The 19,219-nt window shown below is 33.9% G+C and overlaps 1 protein-coding gene across 1 annotated transcript in view; it reads left to right on the forward strand.

The window, feature by feature from the left end:
- The window catches only part of LOC148283328 (acyl-CoA synthetase short-chain family member 3, mitochondrial), a 57,855-nt gene extending 41,801 nt beyond the window's left edge, over nt 1–16,054 (forward strand). Inside the window, exons 4-12 of the mRNA XM_088223698.1 lie at nt 3,781–3,925; nt 6,229–6,325; nt 6,832–7,040; nt 9,026–9,254; nt 10,568–10,727; nt 11,694–11,847; nt 12,694–12,839; nt 13,062–13,284; nt 14,836–16,054. Coding sequence (XP_088079824.1) covers nt 3,781–3,925; nt 6,229–6,325; nt 6,832–7,040; nt 9,026–9,254; nt 10,568–10,727; nt 11,694–11,847; nt 12,694–12,839; nt 13,062–13,284; nt 14,836–15,107 — 1,635 coding nt within the window. The 3' untranslated portion in view covers nt 15,108–16,054. The remainder of the gene's footprint in view (nt 1–3,780; nt 3,926–6,228; nt 6,326–6,831; nt 7,041–9,025; nt 9,255–10,567; nt 10,728–11,693; nt 11,848–12,693; nt 12,840–13,061; nt 13,285–14,835) is intronic.
- The last annotated feature ends 3,165 nt before the right edge of the window (nt 16,055–19,219 follow it).

Consider the following 19,219-nt stretch of genomic DNA (forward strand, 5'->3'; position numbering starts at 1 on the left):
TCGTATTGACGCTAGGTATTCGAAAGGTTGGGTGATTTCGTAGGGCACGTGATGGACAGTTAATTTGAATTTTATTTAGGAGCTGGGACGAATCAGCAAGACTGTTAATAATTTTGTAGAGGAAAGTGAGGTTTATTAATGTTCTTCTTTTTTCAAGGTTAATGAGTTTGTGAAAACGTGCAGATAAGTCATAATTTGGAAATATAAGAACCACATACATTATAAGCAATATCAATATTACTGCGTTATTGTGCCTTGCATCGTTTGCACTCTTTTCCGACGTTTCAGATCGCATCTCAAAATACATCACTTTGATGTAATTAGTATAAGAATTAATGTAACCTTGTGTACTTAGGATTTGTACTGAGTCGCGGTATGCAACTTTTTAATCTGAAATGTGTCGTTTCATAGTCTACGCTTTTATTTAATTTATTTTTTACTGAGTACTACCGTAGGTACATTTACAGAGATTGGGCCGCTGTGCACATGCAAACCATGAGTCCATGCGTAATATCGCAGAATTGGCCCATTTCACACCACGGCAAAAATCTACGCGGCATTATCATTTTTTTATCAAACACAAAACGGTGGATCGATATTTATGGTTTTTCAATTATTTATTTATTTAATGCCTGGCAAACGCAATAACCAGTACACTATGATACCGGATTATCTCCAATCGGTTTCCTTTTGCAGGATTTTTACCTGAGAGTGAAATACTCCTACTCGTTAAATTTAAATAATGATTTTGATAAAATTATCGTTGAAATCTCTTTTGTTATGTTTTACTATATTATTTGGATTGGGTTGTGGTTCCGTGGCTAGTGTTGCGGACTTACTGACGTTTTATCCAATAATTTAGTGTTTATTAAAAATATTTAAATGGGTGGCGTTAGCAACCAGATTATAACATAGATTTTAGAATTCATTTTTATTATGACTTAAACGAAAAATATCCATTGTTTAGCGTTACAAAACCAGCTTGGATATAATACAATGACCCTAACGTCAAATACAAACAATGGCTTCTCGAAAACGGCCTCCTTTCATAAGTGATTATTCGGAAGTATTTTACTCGTATAAAGTTCAGAATCGGGCATGGATGCAAGTAACCTATAAAGTAATGTATGAATGAAACAGCACTCGTGCATAAGGCTGACTAAATGTATTTTCATTTTTTGTAATGGTTTTTTTTTATGTTCTTTTTAATTTTTCAGATTTTCATTTGCACTATATTTATTTTTACTGGGCATTTTATTTTCACTGAAAGTTGAATGTCTCAAACTCTACGTCCACGCCTAGGTCTTTTCACCTTTTATTTTTTGTGAAAATGGGTTTTGGAATCTCAAAATATTTACATCAGTCTTTCTCAAAGTGAACGATAACACCACTCTAAGGGCGCCAAGGCTGTCGGGGGACGGTAGAAGGCCCAGAGAAAATTAAGAAGCGTTGAGGCGGTCTAGGGGGACAATGGCTGTTAAAAAATGCTTTGAAAAGGTATATAAAAGGTACAAATCGGTCCCGGCCGGTATTCTTATTCTGAAAGGTGGGGTCAGTGCTATACAAGCTCTCGACGTCACTGCGACCTGTGAAGATTAATTGTGACGGGTTCACATGAATACTTCTCACCCTCCAATCCCAGGTCTTTAAAGAGCCAGGTTACTGTATAAAAGGCGAGAGTTCTTATTTTGCTAAATCTCCCCCTGCAAGCCCAAATGTGTAAAGTATCGGGCTAATAGGCAGGGGGCGAGCTCTTTAAAATACTCAGGTTTAACCAGTGCTCCTCCGAGGATGCGACTTCTTTTATAATGTAAAGTATCACATCCCGGCCGGTATAGTATGTAACAAAATTGTTATTTTTAAAAATTAATTCATGGGAAGGTTGCGAAATGTAATAGATATAAAAATTAGTATTCTTATATATAAAACAATAATATGTCCTCACATAGATTACTGCTCTTCCATTATTTTTTTAAGTAATGAAGGAGAAATTAAAAATATACAAATTCTTCAAAATCAGGCGATGAGAATTATACTCAAAAGAAATATATATTCTAATGTAGAAAGAATGCACAAAGAAATCGGCTTGCTCACAGTAGAGCAACAAACTAAATATAATGTCGCAATTTTAATACATAAAATAACTAAGGGGATGAATAAAATAAAAACAACAATAAAATTTATTCAACAATGTCATACATATGAAACATGGGGTAAAAAAAGAGACCTCGGTTAATTAGGATTTCGGATGCGCCATATTAGTTATCCATAATGATGATAGAAATAAAACATAAATGTTATGTCATTTAGGATACAATTGAATTATTTTCGCAATGTAAAAAATGATTTCATTTATTGAGAATCTAATAATAATAAAGTAAGCGAAAAATATTCTCCTAACTCATTTAAAAATTAAATTCAGAGGTTAATATTGTAATTATAATACAAATATACAGAGAATTATAATCCAGCTCGTCTACTATTATAACCTTAAAAATAATTATTATTTATATTTCGCCACATTGGATGTGTAATGTAGGGTACTAAGTAAAAAGGGCCAACACACCTATCAAACTATTTTATTTCAGTCTTGACTTTTTCTATTTGAACATTTATTTGAATATCCGTTTTTACAGTTTTAGCTTACAGGGACTACATTGCTGGGATGGCAATTAGCCTCGTATAAGGAGATAAAGTTTTTACGGGAAGAAATCATACAACAATGGATCTTTTGTATTATTCTTGTGCGACAGATGGGCCTGCGCGTCCTCGAACCGAAAGAATTAATTTTATAGATGTTTAATAAATTTAGGGGCCTGCCTTACCTTAATACATTAATATTTACGCCCTTCGTTTCTGATTTAGAGTTTTCCGTTAACAATTACCTACTTTGTCGAATTGCCTATTTACTTGTATAGCATATTTTTTATTTTGTTTGAAAAAATAACATAACTTCAAGGTGACGCTTATGTACGAGTATACATTAAAAATATACAATAAACGATTTTTTTCTCAACAATTGGATTCTACCCTCCAGGAAGTTATCAAGATTCAACATGTCAATCATGAAACTAATTTGTTTGTAAAATGCTTTCGCTGTGACTTGTAAAGTGATTATGTTTGTTTTATTTATTTAGAATACAAACACATGTACAGGTTAAATGTTTATACTTAGAGACTATTCAAAAATATATTTAAATAGTAAGGCCTGCCATCCAATAACATGTGTTCACTTAATTATTGTAATAAAATAAAGCGATGGTAAACGTAAGCGTTTAAAAACTTTATCGACAATAAAATGATAAGTAATTGACACAATGTTTAAGTTTGTTAGTGAAAATTCTTGATGGAAGTTCATTGTAATTTATTATAGAAATAAAAGACGAGTGATACTTTAATCTACAAATTTGGAATATCCAGTGACTTGGTTTCATCGCTTTCGTGACATCTTCGAGACTGGTATCTTTGGTTTAAAGAAGAGGCAACTTGGGTTTAGATTCTCCCGAGGCATGCGCAGCGTGTGTCCAAAGCAGGTCCACCACCACATCCTCAAAACGCCTGCTATAGGAGGCAGCTGCGACCGTTTTCGGACTCTAAAAATTAATGTTTTGAGTTTTAGTAAGGTGCCAAGATTCGCACCACAAGTACTGACAGTATACAAGAGTTAAATGATCGGCTTTTCAATAAAAAAGAAAAAATAATCTCCTGTAAAACATCTCTCCTGGCGGATCGATCATAACTCGATATCTTTAGTTTGGTCTGACTTTGTTCTGTTACTAGGTGTCCCGTCTGGCGGGGGCGCTGGCAGCCCTCGGGGTACAGAGAGGAGACCGCGTCCTGGTGTATATGCCCCTTATTCCTGAAGCCATTGTGGCAATGCTGGCCACAGTTCGCCTGGGTGCGGTTCACTCTGTCGTCTTTGGAGGTAATTACTTTGAATAATTTTACCGATGATAAATACGGTTACTGTTACCAGGGCCGCGATAACAATAGGAAGTTGAGGACGTCATACCTTCAACATTACTGTGTATTTGAAGACAAATTTTCTCGAGCGATTACGAAGATACACTACCGACCCTCTACCTTCAAGTTTTGGTTAGGCACATCGACATTTACCAGGGAGACACGTACGCCACGGTACACATATCTACGCACTAAATTGACATACCTTCATTATAGCGTCATAGTTTTTTAAACATTTTTTATTTACTTATCGGTTTACAAAAAAAGTTTACAAAAAAAAAATTCATTGTTTGAGGGTGCGGTACGCGGTGGTTTACCACGCCCGCGCGCTCACTATGGACACCGCACTTGTTTACCATATGTTTGAGTTCACCGTACCCGCACCTATCCGCAAACACTTCGCCACTATGCTCAAGCACTTATGTTATTTTAATTATTTAGTGGCTACCCTCAGGTAAAAACTCTGTTAAAGGAAATTGATCAGAGATTTGTCGGCCTCGTGATGTACTGGTTAATGCGTTTGCTCGCCATTAAGGAAATAAAAATAAAAAACAAATAATAAAAAAAAATCGTGTGCGTCGTGTGAATTTTTACGATCGTATAAAATCGGCCAAAGGGTAGAACCCTCTACCAATTTTTCATTTTTTCAATTAAAAATCGGCTGTTATTTAAACAAAAAAATGGGAAGTGGATAAAATAATGTTTTGGCCGTGATTCTCTTTAGTTAATTATTTTAAGACGTTCAATCTTCAAATTTTGAAATAAAATTAATGAAATATGTTTTGAAATCCTAAAGTATTACATAACGTCAACTTTCTTTATTGAGTTAAGGCAAATAGGTTAATATTTTGTCTTCATTATTGATCGTCATTTTATCGACGCCAAGTGGTGCATATAGCACTGATTGGCTCTCTAATTGCAGCATATCTCGATCATTTTTGTTAGATGGACCATGAAGACACCCCAAAATGTCCCTCATTTTTTTATGCATTGTCCCATTTTTAGCTTAGGGCGAATGCAGCTAGAGGCGCGATGCGGAAGTCTGAATGAGGACCTAGAAAATATCGTAACAGTAATGAGTCATAAGGACTTATCGCGTGAGGTAATATAATATAATCATATAAGGCAAAAATAGTAAAGATAATTGTTAAAATAAATCAAAATAGGACACAAAATGCCGAAAACTCTCAAAGGGAACGAAATGTATGTTGATGTCTGTCAATATTCCGGCTTCTCTTGCATGAGTTATTTGTGGTTTTTTTTTTCAAAGCAACTGCGGAGAAGTTATTTAACAAGGTCACAGCCGATTATCCCACCAGATCCTCACGCTACAGTTAGAGTAATTAGAAGGAACATACCTTTTCCAGTAAATATAAGCCTCGTACATGAAGGATTAGGTTGTTGTGGGTTGGAGCTGCTACCCCAGTTAGGGATTGGCAGAAGACACGAGGTTGCTGTTTAGTGCGTATTTATTACATGGCGAATAAATAATTAATTGAATTATGTCGCGCGAGTGTTACGGCGATGAGGTGTTGAAGTAACTGCACTTGGACTACATGCTGGCACTGAGTTACTGCGTTGAACTGATTTGTTGGGCTGACTGGGCGTCACCACGCACCGTGGTCTCTTTACAAACTACGTTATTTTGTTCTTCATATCTCCATGGTAGGAACGATGTTTAATGTACTGCAGTACGGTGCTGTCGTCTTTATGAGCAATACTGTTTGACTTGTATAATATCTTGTATTACATTCGATACAAAAACAAAAATACTTACTTCATCGGTCATCGCCCTATTTCAGGTGTAATGATTTAGCACGTGTGAGTCGTCGATCATGGAATCTGAACCACACATACATAATAATCCAGGCAAAAAATAAGCAACTCACACTAAAATCATTTTTAAAAAGCATGGACGGTAAGGTGATGTCTTGTGTATCCAGTTCAATACAGATACATTTTATTGAATTTTGCAATGCAGAACCACCTTTAAAACCAATATTTAAAGTCCACTCTGTCAGAAATCAAAACTAGGACCTCGAATATGTTTGGCAAACGCGCTTTCCCTCTCTGATGCAATAAATTTCAATCCCTCCAAGGCGGGCTGAATTCGAATTTATTTTTCGGGACTTTTACGTGAGAAAAGCCATCGAATCAAAAACGGTCATCCAGAGTTCTAATTTCTGGTTCTATTTACATAAAGCTACGTTTTTCATCCACTCAGACGCAGAAAACGTCAATTTACAACGATTATTGTTATTTTAGGATTTGCTGCTCGGGAATTGTGTGCTCGTATTGAGCACGCTGAGCCTAAGGTAATCATAGCAGCCAGTTGTGGAGTTGAACCGAACAAAATCGTCAGGTAACTAATTCCTTTTATCATTATCTTATACCGTCCACTCCACTATCCTACCAGGTGAAATGATCTGCCTATTATAATATTCTTTCAAACAGAGACCCGTCTGGTGTTGTTGCATTACACAAATAAAACAAAGGGTCAATTTTAATAATTTCTTCCCGTACAAACTTTATCTGCTTATACGGGGCGAATTGTATGCCAGTAATTCAATTTCCGTAAGCTAAAACTGTAAGAACGGGTGGTCAAATAAACGTTCATCGAAAATTATAAAATTTGAATTGAATAGTTTTAAAGATGTGTTGACCTTTTTACTTATTACCTATGTTGCACGTACAACGCGGCGAAGAGATAAGTAATATGTATTAATATAGTCGCGAGAATAGTTTTGAGAATTTTTTATTATATTTTACATTATAATTCGTAATATAGGATATATGTTATGTTCTGACAAAATTTAAATGACTTGGAGAATATATTTATAGATAATCTTATTTACCGAAATATTTCAGATACAAAGATATCCTGGATGAGGCTTTATCAGCTTCAGAGCACCAACCTGCTCGCTGCATTATATTCCAGCGGAGGAAAGTCATGTCCTGTGAGCTCATCCAGGGCATGGACTGGGATTGGCAGGACGCTCTTCTTATGGAGCCCCACCCTTGTGTTCCCGTGGAGGCCAATGAGCCCCTCTACATTCTCTACACCTCCGGGACGACAGGTAGATAAAATTAATTACTTTAATACTACTTAGGTATTGCAGTTTCTCCGAAAGGATCACGGCTTGATGGGTGAACAAAGACAACGCCTAAGGAGTTTTGATAACACGCTTTTTCAAGCCACTGCAGGATGGATCTTCTGACCCCTGTTCATACACGCCGAGGCCGCCATAAGGATAACAACAACAAACGATTGTTTTATCCTGTTTGCCTTTTTTTCTGCTTCCAGACGGATAACGAACCGAGTTGTGGTTCCGTGGTAGTTTTGTGGACTCACGGGCCAAAGGTCCGAGGCTCAAATCCCACTCTACCACAACTCTTTTTCCATTTTTCGAGCACAAGTTATTTACGACTTTTGGGAAATGGTCTAAAAATTTGAGTATTTCTCTTTTTTATAAGTTCTGTGTGTGAAAAAGAACCAGAACCCTAGACAATCGCTGTCGACTCGATGGCTGCTCTCAGGTAAAAATCCCGACTAAGGAAATCGAGTGGAGATAAGTCCGCCTTGTTATGTAGTGTTTGATGTGTTCGCCTTCCATTCTTGAGGTCTTCGATTCAATTCCTGATGTGGGCTTGAAATATTGATTTACAAAGTTTTTTGAACTGCAATATTTTATTATTCCTGGACATGCTCCTGCTAACTGTAAGACTGATCACCTTACCTTCATGTAACAGATATCCGAACGACGCTGCATTTGGATTACCAATGAAGTGTCCTTTGCACCACAGGGTGCGGAAAGGAGATGATGATGATAACGATGATAACCCTCTTTCCCCACCTCTACACTCTGCCCACAAACAGCACCCTATTTTTACATACACATCTCACTTCCTTTGAATTCATGCATTTTCTAAAACATGAAAGCCGATTTTTTGCACTTCACCATATCTTACTTGGTATTTCTCTTATCTGCATCCATCAACATTTGCATTGTAAATCTTTTTATCCGTTCTTTCGCTGTCCATTTACTCCCCCATCCCTTTCTTAATTTTGTAATATTTTTTATATGATAGTAATTTCGTTAATTGCACTATAAATAAGTGTCCGATTAAGGTTGCGGAGGGTTGGTGGGGCTCCTACCCCAGTTAGAGATTGACAGAAGACACGAGGTGGTTGATGTAAAATGCGTATTTATTACAAGGCGAATAAATGCAATGAATAAATAAATGCAATTTTCCACTCTCACTTTCCTTCAATCATCCTTTACCACTCCTTATCAATTTCCTTCTTTTCCTTTCCACTATCTCCTTGTTTTGTCCATATTTATCTTATTTTAATATATAGTATATTATTATTTATATAGTTTAAACTTCAAGCCGTCGTCGCTTTATTACAGTAGTATTTAGTGAATACATATAATTGGATGGCAGGCCCTACTATGTATACATTTTATATAAATTTTTTTTTTTTTAAATATTCATTTAACCTGTACATCTGTTTGTATTCGAAATAAATAAAATAAATAAAATAAAATAAATAAAATAAATAATTTATTATATCGCGCGAGTGTTACGGCGATGAGGAGTTGAACTGGCTGCACTTGAACTACATGCTGGAATTGAGTGACTGCGTTGAGCTGAGTCTTCGGTCTGGCTGGGCTGACTGGTGCTAACTGGTCTCTTTATAGACCGCGTTCTTTTGTTGTTTATTTCTCCATGGTAGGAACGTTAATGTACTGCTGGATGTTGATCTCGTGTTTTGCAGAATATCATGTATTGAATTCAATTGAAAACGCTGAGTTTCTTCTTGAAGTCATGACTTTATATTTCAGGTGAAATTATTTAGCACGGGTGTGTGCCATCGATCAATGGACAATGAACCCCACGTAAGCAAAAGGTCCGGTTTCCAATAGGAAACCGGACCTTTATTATCTATAGGATGACGATAATAATCGTCATCCTATAGATAATAAAAACTCAGAAACCTCAAACTTGCGGAGTGTCTCAGTGGTTGCTGTTTATTTTAATTGACAACATTAATTTTTAGACAAGCCAAAAGGAATCCAGCGTCCTGTCGGAGGGCACATAGCAACTCTTGCTTGGACAATGAGTGCCATTTATGGAATGAGGGACGGAGACGTTTGGTGGTCAGCATCAGACCTAGGCTGGGTAGTTGGCCATTCCTATATCTGCTACGGGCCGCTGCTCTATGGCATCACATCTGTAATGTATGAGGGAAAGCCAGACAGGACGCCAGACCCTGGACAGTACTTCAGGTATTACTAGATTGTTTAAAGATGAAGAAACTTTTATAATGTAATGTGATCATTTAATTTAGCAAGTTTTTACTAACTATAACACTTATGTTCATGTATATTCAATATCAATTTAGATTTTAAATATCTAATGATTTCGATCCTTAATATTACAAAAACCTAAAACTATTATAAACTACGAACTTGAAGCGCAACGTTCATCTGTGTTTTGAGAATGTAGTTGCGGTTATGCACGGAAGGTTCCGGGTTCGATTCAACACAAAATGTGAGAACACAAAAATCAAAATATGATTTTTCTCAAGCCTGTACGTTCTGTACTGTAATTCATCACCATAATTGGGCCTTTTGGCATGTGGTGCAAAAAAAAAAAAGTAAACACATCTAGATGTCTCACTTACACTACTCTATGTATGCATTAAGAAAGAGGGGCTAGAGTTATGGCATCGAAGAACGCAGAAGAATCATAAAATTTTGATGACATTCTTCAGAAAGGCTCATCTATCGTATCAGGCATAGAAGAAACATTCACATTCTATAACTTCTTCACAATATTTTAGATAATCCCACTTCGCCTGTTTATCTGAGAAAACTCTTCCAACCTTTATCACAACACGGACTATCTCTTCGATCTAGTAGCGAGAGAACCCATTTTTAGTTTTAGTCACTACTTATTTTTAACTTTTTAAATACTGATAAATTATATAAATAAATAATATAAATTTCTAATATAAATAAATTCATTAGAGAACAGAAGGAATAGTATATTTCGTCAGGTGGATGCAGAACTATTTATTTATTTATCCTTTTTTTTCACATTATTAACAATGATTAATAATAAAAATGATGTGACCTCACTGGGGTTACCTGTGCTGAGAACACTTAACAATACACTTTTTTAATATTTTCATATGTGAGAAAATACAGAAAAAATAACAAAATGTTCAGACAGTTTTAAACACTATGTATTTATGTTAATGTTCAATTCATGCATACCTATATTATTTATATTATAAAACGCACAATAAAAGAACAAAAACATAACATAAATTAACTATTTTAACTGCCTTTTGTTAAAACTTTCAGGGGAGCAATTTAAAGTTTTTCATTTACTAAAAAAATTCATTCATTTTTCACTTTTCAATGGTCGTTAAAATATTGTGAATACAATTATAAAACTTCTGCGCAGCGTAAAAAGCACCTACTTTGGTGGACTAAAATATTTCAAAACCTGTTTTCTTTATGGTTTGGCATCCAACTAACGATTTTAACACTTTTTTTAAATACGAAAACTGTAACAATTTTTTTGATTTCAGAATCATTCATCAGCACCAAGTCAATGCCATATTTACAATTCCGACTGCCTTCCGGGTTATCAAACGGGAGGATCCTGAAATGAGATTTAGCAGAAAATATTCAACAAAGACTCTGAGGAATGTCTTTGTAGCTGGTGAACACTGTGATGATGAGACTAAGGTATGTTTTCTCATAAAGTGGAGTACAGTTGTTCCTATTCACAAAGTGTTATTTAAATGTACCATAATTTACCTAAGAGAAACACGAGTTTTGATCAAAGAGGCATGGTTTGCTTCTCAATCAAATTGTACAACCTAGGAGGTTCCATTTATTATATACTGCTATTATTCAATGAATTCAACTTTATATTGTGTAATAGCATGTTACCAAAACTCAAAACTTCTGTATTTTGAGAGTAAGTGCGAGAGAATATTAGTCATAAGAGGTACGATTTCATAGCTAACATTTAAGTCTGAGGACGGACCTCTGAAGGCCCTCTGTCTCGGAAGCCCGTCGATGACAACCTTTCGGCGGAACTGAGGTACGCGGGATTGACATGGAAGAAGGCGAGAGTGTTGACTAGTGATAGTGATAGGGTCTCCTGAAGGCTTCTGGTGATGTCCACATGCTCCATTTAGGAGTAGATGTGGAAAAAGACGAAAGAAATAAAATAAATAAGAAATAATAGTACAACGCTATTAAAAAATCAAACTATCACGCCGTTTCTCTGTAGGAGTAGGCAGATAAGATAGAACGCCACATTTATCTGTTATTCCATACAGACCTTTACATTCATTGATCTTCTAATGCACGCACAACAATTATTTCGATAATTATAAATTCAATGATCAATCTGCTAAAGTGTTAAGGATATTATAATATTATACAGTTATGTTCGTGGTCTTACGAACATTTTAGTATGTGTGTTTGCCTCAACTTATGATGCATTATCTATTTATTATTTTTAAAAGTATAGGGCCACTTGCTTAAAATATGTAACAAAAATAATAGTTGGTTTTTTAGTCGGTAGGTATATTTGTTTTACAACGTTCCATCTGATAAATCCACGGAATAAAACAGAACTATTCAATCAATAATAATATTTGGTTACTTAGTAAATCTGTAATCATATTTTTTTTATTCTAGAGTTGGGCTGAAAAAGTTTTCAACGTTCCAATATTAAACCACTGGTGGCAAACAGAAACTGGACACGCTATAACAGCCACATGTTTAGGCCTCGGTCACGGAAACATAAAACCTCCAAAGTTTTCAGCAGGAATGCCGGTTCCAGGATATGATGGTAAATACTTTATTTTATTATTTCAACACATCGCTTCAAGATCTCATCGGAAGTGAATAAACATAGATGAAAGTAAGCTGAACGCTGTCAAAATGCAATCTCTCAGGCATGATTGTTCAAACAATATAATGATGTGAACTGACAGTAAATTCATTGCTTATATTACATTTCTGTAATTCGTATAATACAAAAACCATTTTTCTTGGTTCTTTATTACAAAACACACATGTTATTAAAAAATATCAAAACCAATTAGTAAAAAAATAGGCAAATATACAAAACTTTGAATACAAAAGTTTGTCAATTTTGTCGTTTGGTTCATTTCACCTGCAATGGGCTCATATGATAGGTGCAAAAATGTTGAGATCCACGCAGTATGCAAAGCTGAGACAAGCATTATTGACAAAATATGGGAAGGGGTGCTGGGTTGGTTTGGACATGTTGATCGAGTGGACAGTAGCTTGCTCATCGCATCGCGTCTGAGGACTCGAGCCTCCTTGGCGGTGCCCACATACAAGAAAAAAGACCGAGAAAGACACGGCATGATCAAATCCATCAAAGACTTGAAGATGGAAATGTTTACTCTGTCAAGTATAGACTTAAAGAAGTATAGAAGCAAAATAAATCAATACTATATTTGAATCAGTTTTTGATTTATTATTCAGTTTCTAAGTAAAATACTATACTTATACTTACTAAAAAATAAACGCCATGTTGTAAATTATAACAATTTTGACATTGTACAATGAGTTTGTTTGGGTTACTGGCTGCCTTTTTTTAAAGCCGTTTAGGGGAATATATATTTATCATAATATAATAATTATAATACATAATTTAATATTTTAGTTCAGATTCTTCGATTGGATGGAAGTCGAGCAGACCCAAATGAACTTGGCAGAATAGCAGTGCGACTCCCCCTTCCTCCTGGTACAGCCTCTACTTTATACCTTGCTGATGATCGCTTCCGACAAGTTTACTTTTCTAAATACCCCGTGAGTAATGACTACTGTCATTATTATATATTTTTAGAACTGCATATTTTTCTTCACTTTTTTCTAATACATCGTACCTGTCTCCTTGAAATTAAACAATATTAACTACTTTAGAATTAAATATTCCTTCTCTAAAATGTCCCTCTCTGTTGCTATGAATTTCAATCAAATGTAATTAATTACAATATAATTTACATTACTTTTATTACTTTCTTGTGTCAGGGCTACTATGATACAATGGATGCCGGCTATGCAGACGAGTATGGCCATATTTATGTGACAGCAAGAGACGACGATGTTATCAACGTAGCCGGTCATCGCTTATCCACCAGTGCTCTGGAAGATGTAGTATTGGGACATCCCGACGTGGCAGACGCTACTGTGATCGGTGTACCCGAATGTACCAAGGGAGAAATACCACTTTGCCTTTTCGTCATGCGACCTAGTGAGTAAACATCAATTAAAATAAATGTGTACACTTTTTCAAATCTCAACAATATTTTGAGTTTGTCCAAATGTTTGCAGAAAAGAACTGGATTTCACCCCCTAGCCATACAATTAGTATCAACTATTAAGAGTACAACTATTTAATTTTAAAAATAAGGATTTTTTAGTAAACTCCTAAAAACATATTTTTATATCAATTATATAATAAAAACTTGTGAAAAGAAGACGAATATAATTTATCAACTCATTTACTAAATAAATCATCTTACGTACAAGCTCTCATGTCTCTCATACGAGTTGTGCAAGAGTATGTGTGTACATAAATGAAACAACAGCTTATTTTATTTTATATAGATGTGTAATTTGGAGCATCTTTGATGCATTGACATAAAATACTCGGATGAAAAAAAAAAATTTCCAGCCCTGACACCACTCCTGCTGATTCGTAAAATGACCTCTTGGATCCGAATATAACCCCTGTTTTCCTCATTTATGGGGCTCCTCCTATTTGTGTCACTTTTTGATAATAATTTTATGGCAATGAATTTGATTTGGAGGGATGAAAAGAATTATTTTAGAAGAATAATTGAGGTGGGGTTGTCGATGAGCTGAATCAGCTGAACATTCTTTATCATCAGTGGACGTATCACTTGATGGTCCAGGCTGTGGATCGAAATAGGAGGGGGGGTCAAAATAGGTGGGGGGGAATCCACTGAAAATGGTGGGTGATGGGGAAAACCGGGGTCATATTAGGATTCAGGAGATCATTTTACATGAGAATCAGCAGGAATGGTGTCAGGGCCGATTTTCATGCAGATCAGTGTATATCTACCTTTCCCGCCTTTAAAGTGGAGCTGGCTTAGTGGGTATTTCTACCCTTCCCGCCGATAAGCACCAGTCGGGTGCGTGGGTAGAACTACCTTTCCCGTATAAAGTATGTTAAGGTACTATAAATAGGATACAATTTGTTCTTTTTTTTAAATCCCGAATTGATTATTATTGTTCTTTTTTGGGTATACCTTTACAGGTTGCATGGAATGTATCCACAGTGTAAAAATAATTTCCGATGTACTATATTGTATGTATTATTCATGCACAGTAAAAAACATTTGGACAAATTCAAAATATTATTCACAGTGCTTCTGTTTCATAAGTGGGTTATTTTTATTTTAAGATCTAATGTTCTATGTATTTCAATTTTGTATAAGGTTTACCAGTTTATATTTTTGACATTTGGCCTGACAACGCTTAAAATATAATGTTTAAATTAGTTAAAGTTTTACAAAACTCATACAAATAATCTAAAGTAAAAATGAACATAATTAAACATTTAATTTAGTATATGTATGACATGGTTTGCTATTACTTTACATGTGTCTTATGTGACTACTTTGTGGTTGATAGAAATAAAGTTCAATTGTACCATAGAGGTAATATATCATTGAATTGTACACAATTGTGTTTGTTTCAAAATGGTAAGTCATCTGTCATAGGTCATTTAGTAGTTGTCTAATATCAAAATGTTATTTAACAAATAATTTAATTCCAGATGCATTGAGAAACGAGTCGGAGATTGCGCGCGAGTTGATTTGCATGGTGAGAGAACTAATCGGTCCCATAGCATCATTTCACAAAGCTGCGGCTGTTCCAAATCTTCCGAGGACCAGGTCTGGAAAGACGTTACGGAAGTCAATGGCAGACTTGGCGACGAGTAAGACCGTCAAACTTCCCGGGACCATTGAGGACCCCACTGTCTACAGAGACATTAAAAGAGTTTTACGTGAATTAGGTTATGCCAAAAATGCACCCGATCCACAATAATTTTTGAATATTTTCACATGGATTATTTAATAAGGATCAAGTGTCATGAGTAAAAACCGGATTATACGCAATGTGTTTGCATATTTTGGATTTTTTTATGGGTTTTAGCAACCACAACTTTAGTCTAAACATAATTGTTAAATAACACGATTAATTGTTGTAAACTTAGAGAAAAGTTTTAAAACATTTTACAAAACAACTGGCTTCGAACCTTTATGTCAAATTAATATTTTTATTAATGGTACCTATTGGTGAAATTTTGCTGAGCTAATATTGCACCGAAGTTCAAGCGACGCCCGGTAACCTCGGTGGACGTGGAACGTTCATTTTTAAATTTATAAAGATATTTTGACTTATCAATTCAATGGGAGGTACAACCTTACAATGGAAAATTTAAATGAATACATTATTGTTAGCATTAATGAAAATAAAGATTGTTTAAACTTTATCCAATAAAAAAATAGCTGTAATTTAAAAAACATTATTGCATATTTTTCATGCACACAGTAGAATTCTGTATATTCGTACTCCAGCCATCCAGATTTCCAAATATCTGGACCGTAATCTGGTAATAAAAAATAAAGGATATGTTACAATAACAAATAAAAAAGTTCCTTAATCAAAGAAATTAACTTTGCTGGACATGTTTAAGTAAGTTTTAAATGTGATTCTAATTCGCTGTATTATTTAAAAAGCAATAAAAGAGTGATCTTATTTTATTTTTAATTTTTATGGCTAGGATTTATAAGGGCCAATGTCCTAAATCGTAATATTACAGGATAGTAATTATTTAGCCATGTTGTGGCGCTATAATGAACTGTTTGACGTCTTTGATAACAAATATTAATAAAAAACATTACAACACATACATGCGTGCAGTAAAAATGTTAAATATACAAGTTTTTTAATTGACATCGACCCTCTATACAAAATGGTGACAAGAAAAATATGAAATCTGACATTGGCCCTTCCAGATCCAAGCCACAGATTTAATGTTTAATCCAATTATTAGGATATCTGCATATCCGCATATTCGGATAATTTCTAGCACTCGTTAATCCAGATAGTTGGAGTTTTACTGTATTTGCATGCATATTTCAACCTTTTTATGTTGCATATAACCCGGTCTTTAGTCATGAGATACTGAAATACCCATATGTACATGTAAGTTTGAATAATATATTCATATTTAGGCTGTATTTAATTTTTGGTAAGTAGTCTGTATAGATTAGTGTTTAGGTTTTATTGTTGCCTACTATTTTAGATCGTAATATTATTAATGTATTTTTAGGGTAAATAATCCACAGATTTTAATAACTAGACAAGTCTTTCTAAATCAGTTATCAAACTTTTGTTTCTTTACGTTCAACGGTACAATAACTCTCTCTCCCTTTTCCTAATACTATAAAGTAAAGAGGAAGTGAGATATCTAAACGCGCTGAAGACATGTAACCGCAACAACATTCCCATAACACTAATGAACATAATTCCATGTCCATTATCAAAGATGATGATTTTAACTTTATTATAAATAAAATATTTCGACCTCTTCTTGGTAAACTATTGTTTTTAATATTCAAAACAGTCAAGTTTTTTAGTGAAAAATTTGTATCTTAATTGTATACATACATCTTTAATTATAATTGAACGTAGTTATGCAGAAAGCAGCCAGTCCACAATTTTGAAAAAATTATATATTGATGTAATCGGGTGCAGTAAGGTCAATTCTATGTTCTTCTAAAAACAGCCAGACCGCTTTCACACAAAAAACTATAATAATCACCTTCTGAAAGTAGTGTCGATCACAAAAAAGGTATTTCTCAATTTGCAGAAAACACACACATCACTGGAAAAATCTTATTTTTATTTAAAAATCATTAAAACTGGTCATATACATAATTAGATTCTTGTTTGTAATATGAAAAAAAAAACTTATGTATTCATTGTTTATCATTTGTTAAAGTCAAAACATTCCAACTGTTGTGTAGATTTGATAATTCACACATTTCTTAAAAGTGCCATTATCTCAGTTACACTTTTATATGGCTGGCTGCTTTCTGTATGACTACGTTCAATTATGCATCTTAACATATATTGATTGTTTTTTATGTTTCTATAGAGATTTTCCGTTATTATATCACGATCTTTATCTTTATAAAGATCATAATATAATTACATAATAATGAAAAATCTCAGATTGTTAACAATGCAGTTTAGAGTACTTTACATAGGGAATGTCGATTTTAGAGATTCCATGTCTAGGGTTATGTTTTCTTCTATTTTTTGTTTAAAATGATAGTTTACCTTGGTATGATCAATTAACAACGCTTTTTGTCTATTGCGCATATCAATAATTTGCCAAATACCTTCTAAAAATACACAACTTTGAAAATTATCTATTTTGTCTCACATAATACATAGATATGCATATAAAGCACTACCTACTTTCTAATGGAAAAATTGATTTGTGAACTATGTAATATTTTTATAATATATTTATTTACTACTAAATATATTTATTTATTTTATGAGTTAAATTTGTAGCGTAGTTAAATAACTAATTAATATTAACAGTAATTTTTGCCAGTCAAAATCCAATTTACGGTGAGACAAAAAACAGTACTATCGTATTCTCATTTAGATATAATAATGTATGTTGTAAAGATTCATCATGTGTTTTAATTTAATAAATTGTAAATGATTTCTGGCAATGCTAAGGATATTATTTCGACTTGGTAATGTTTTTTCTAAGAAATTATATCACTAATGATAAAAAAGAAATTATATCACTAATGACAAAATTTTAGGTAGGGTTTAGACCCTACATAAAATTTTGTAATATTTCTATTTTATTTCATTTTAACAAAATTTCTTATTAAATAATATATGCAATTAATGTTAATCCAGAAGAATTACGAGACAAATATGTTTTCAGCAGATATCAATATTTATTTTCATTTTTTTTATTTATTTGTTTCCATTTACAATCGTTTAAGATTTGTAACTTAAAGCTATGTTATCAAGACATCTTTGGTGATACTACAATACCGCGTAACTATCAATTGAATTTTTTGGCAACTCAGAGAGCTTTCGAAAGAACTTAACAAATACATTACTTACGATTTTAATCAACCAAAAACACTGCTGGAGTTTCAAAAAAACTATCATTATTTAGAGTAAAAATGTTTAAAACTGACGGCTCTCCAGTCCCTATAATGAATTTACTGTAGTAAAACATTTGCATAAAAAAAAAAACAGGTTACGCAGTATTTTTACATTATATATATATTAATTTGTTTCTTTTAATCACTGACGATATGTTAAAAATTGCTGATTAAAGACGTGTAAATTTTTCTGTATCATAATTTTAAAAACAGTTTTTTAAGTTTAGGATTACATTTAGTTAACTTTGTGTGGATCGACATTAGAAAGTTATGTCTGTGTAATCAACACAAATATTTTTAATCGCACCTACTATCAGGGTTCGAAAATATCATGATATTTATACATGTATATCAAAATATCTGATACATATCGCGATTTTTGAAAAAAAAAAATTCAATAACCCGCAAAGCCGTTATTTAGAGGCTTGTCAGCAAGTGGGCAAGAGGGGATATGGAAGGAGGTTATGAAAAATACACCACAACACCCAGACCAATTGGGAAAAAATCTTTCTTGAATTTATATCTTGCAACTGAAGGGAATCGAACCCGCGGCGCCAGTTTCACAGTTGGCTGTCTAACCAACTGTGCCACGGCGCCTGTCTTATTTCAAACTGTCATTTTTATTTTGTATGAATAGTTTTTTTTTTTTAATATGTGAGTTGCATTATTCTTTTACCTTGGTTTTAATGTACAAGGTTTATTATTTACTTCAAAGGGATAGTTATTTAATTGTTTACTTCAAAAAAAAAAAAAATTATTCTATTAAATTTACTTCAATGAAAAACTTTGTTTAGTTATTTAGTTGATATATTATGTAAGGATCGGGTGGGATGTTTCGGCTGTGACCTGTTTCAGGAGCTTCTCCGCATTTGCTCTAGTGACGAGGAAACCACAGAAAACACGTCAGGAAAAGGCGGACCGTTGTAATTCGTCAACAGATCTTCCGAT

Source organism: Micrasema longulum, unplaced genomic scaffold (genome assembly GCF_059751315.1).
Source record: "Micrasema longulum isolate JH-2025_06_02 unplaced genomic scaffold, ASM5975131v1 h1tg000248l, whole genome shotgun sequence".
In the NCBI taxonomy this organism is placed as follows: Eukaryota; Metazoa; Arthropoda; class Insecta; order Trichoptera; family Brachycentridae; genus Micrasema; species Micrasema longulum.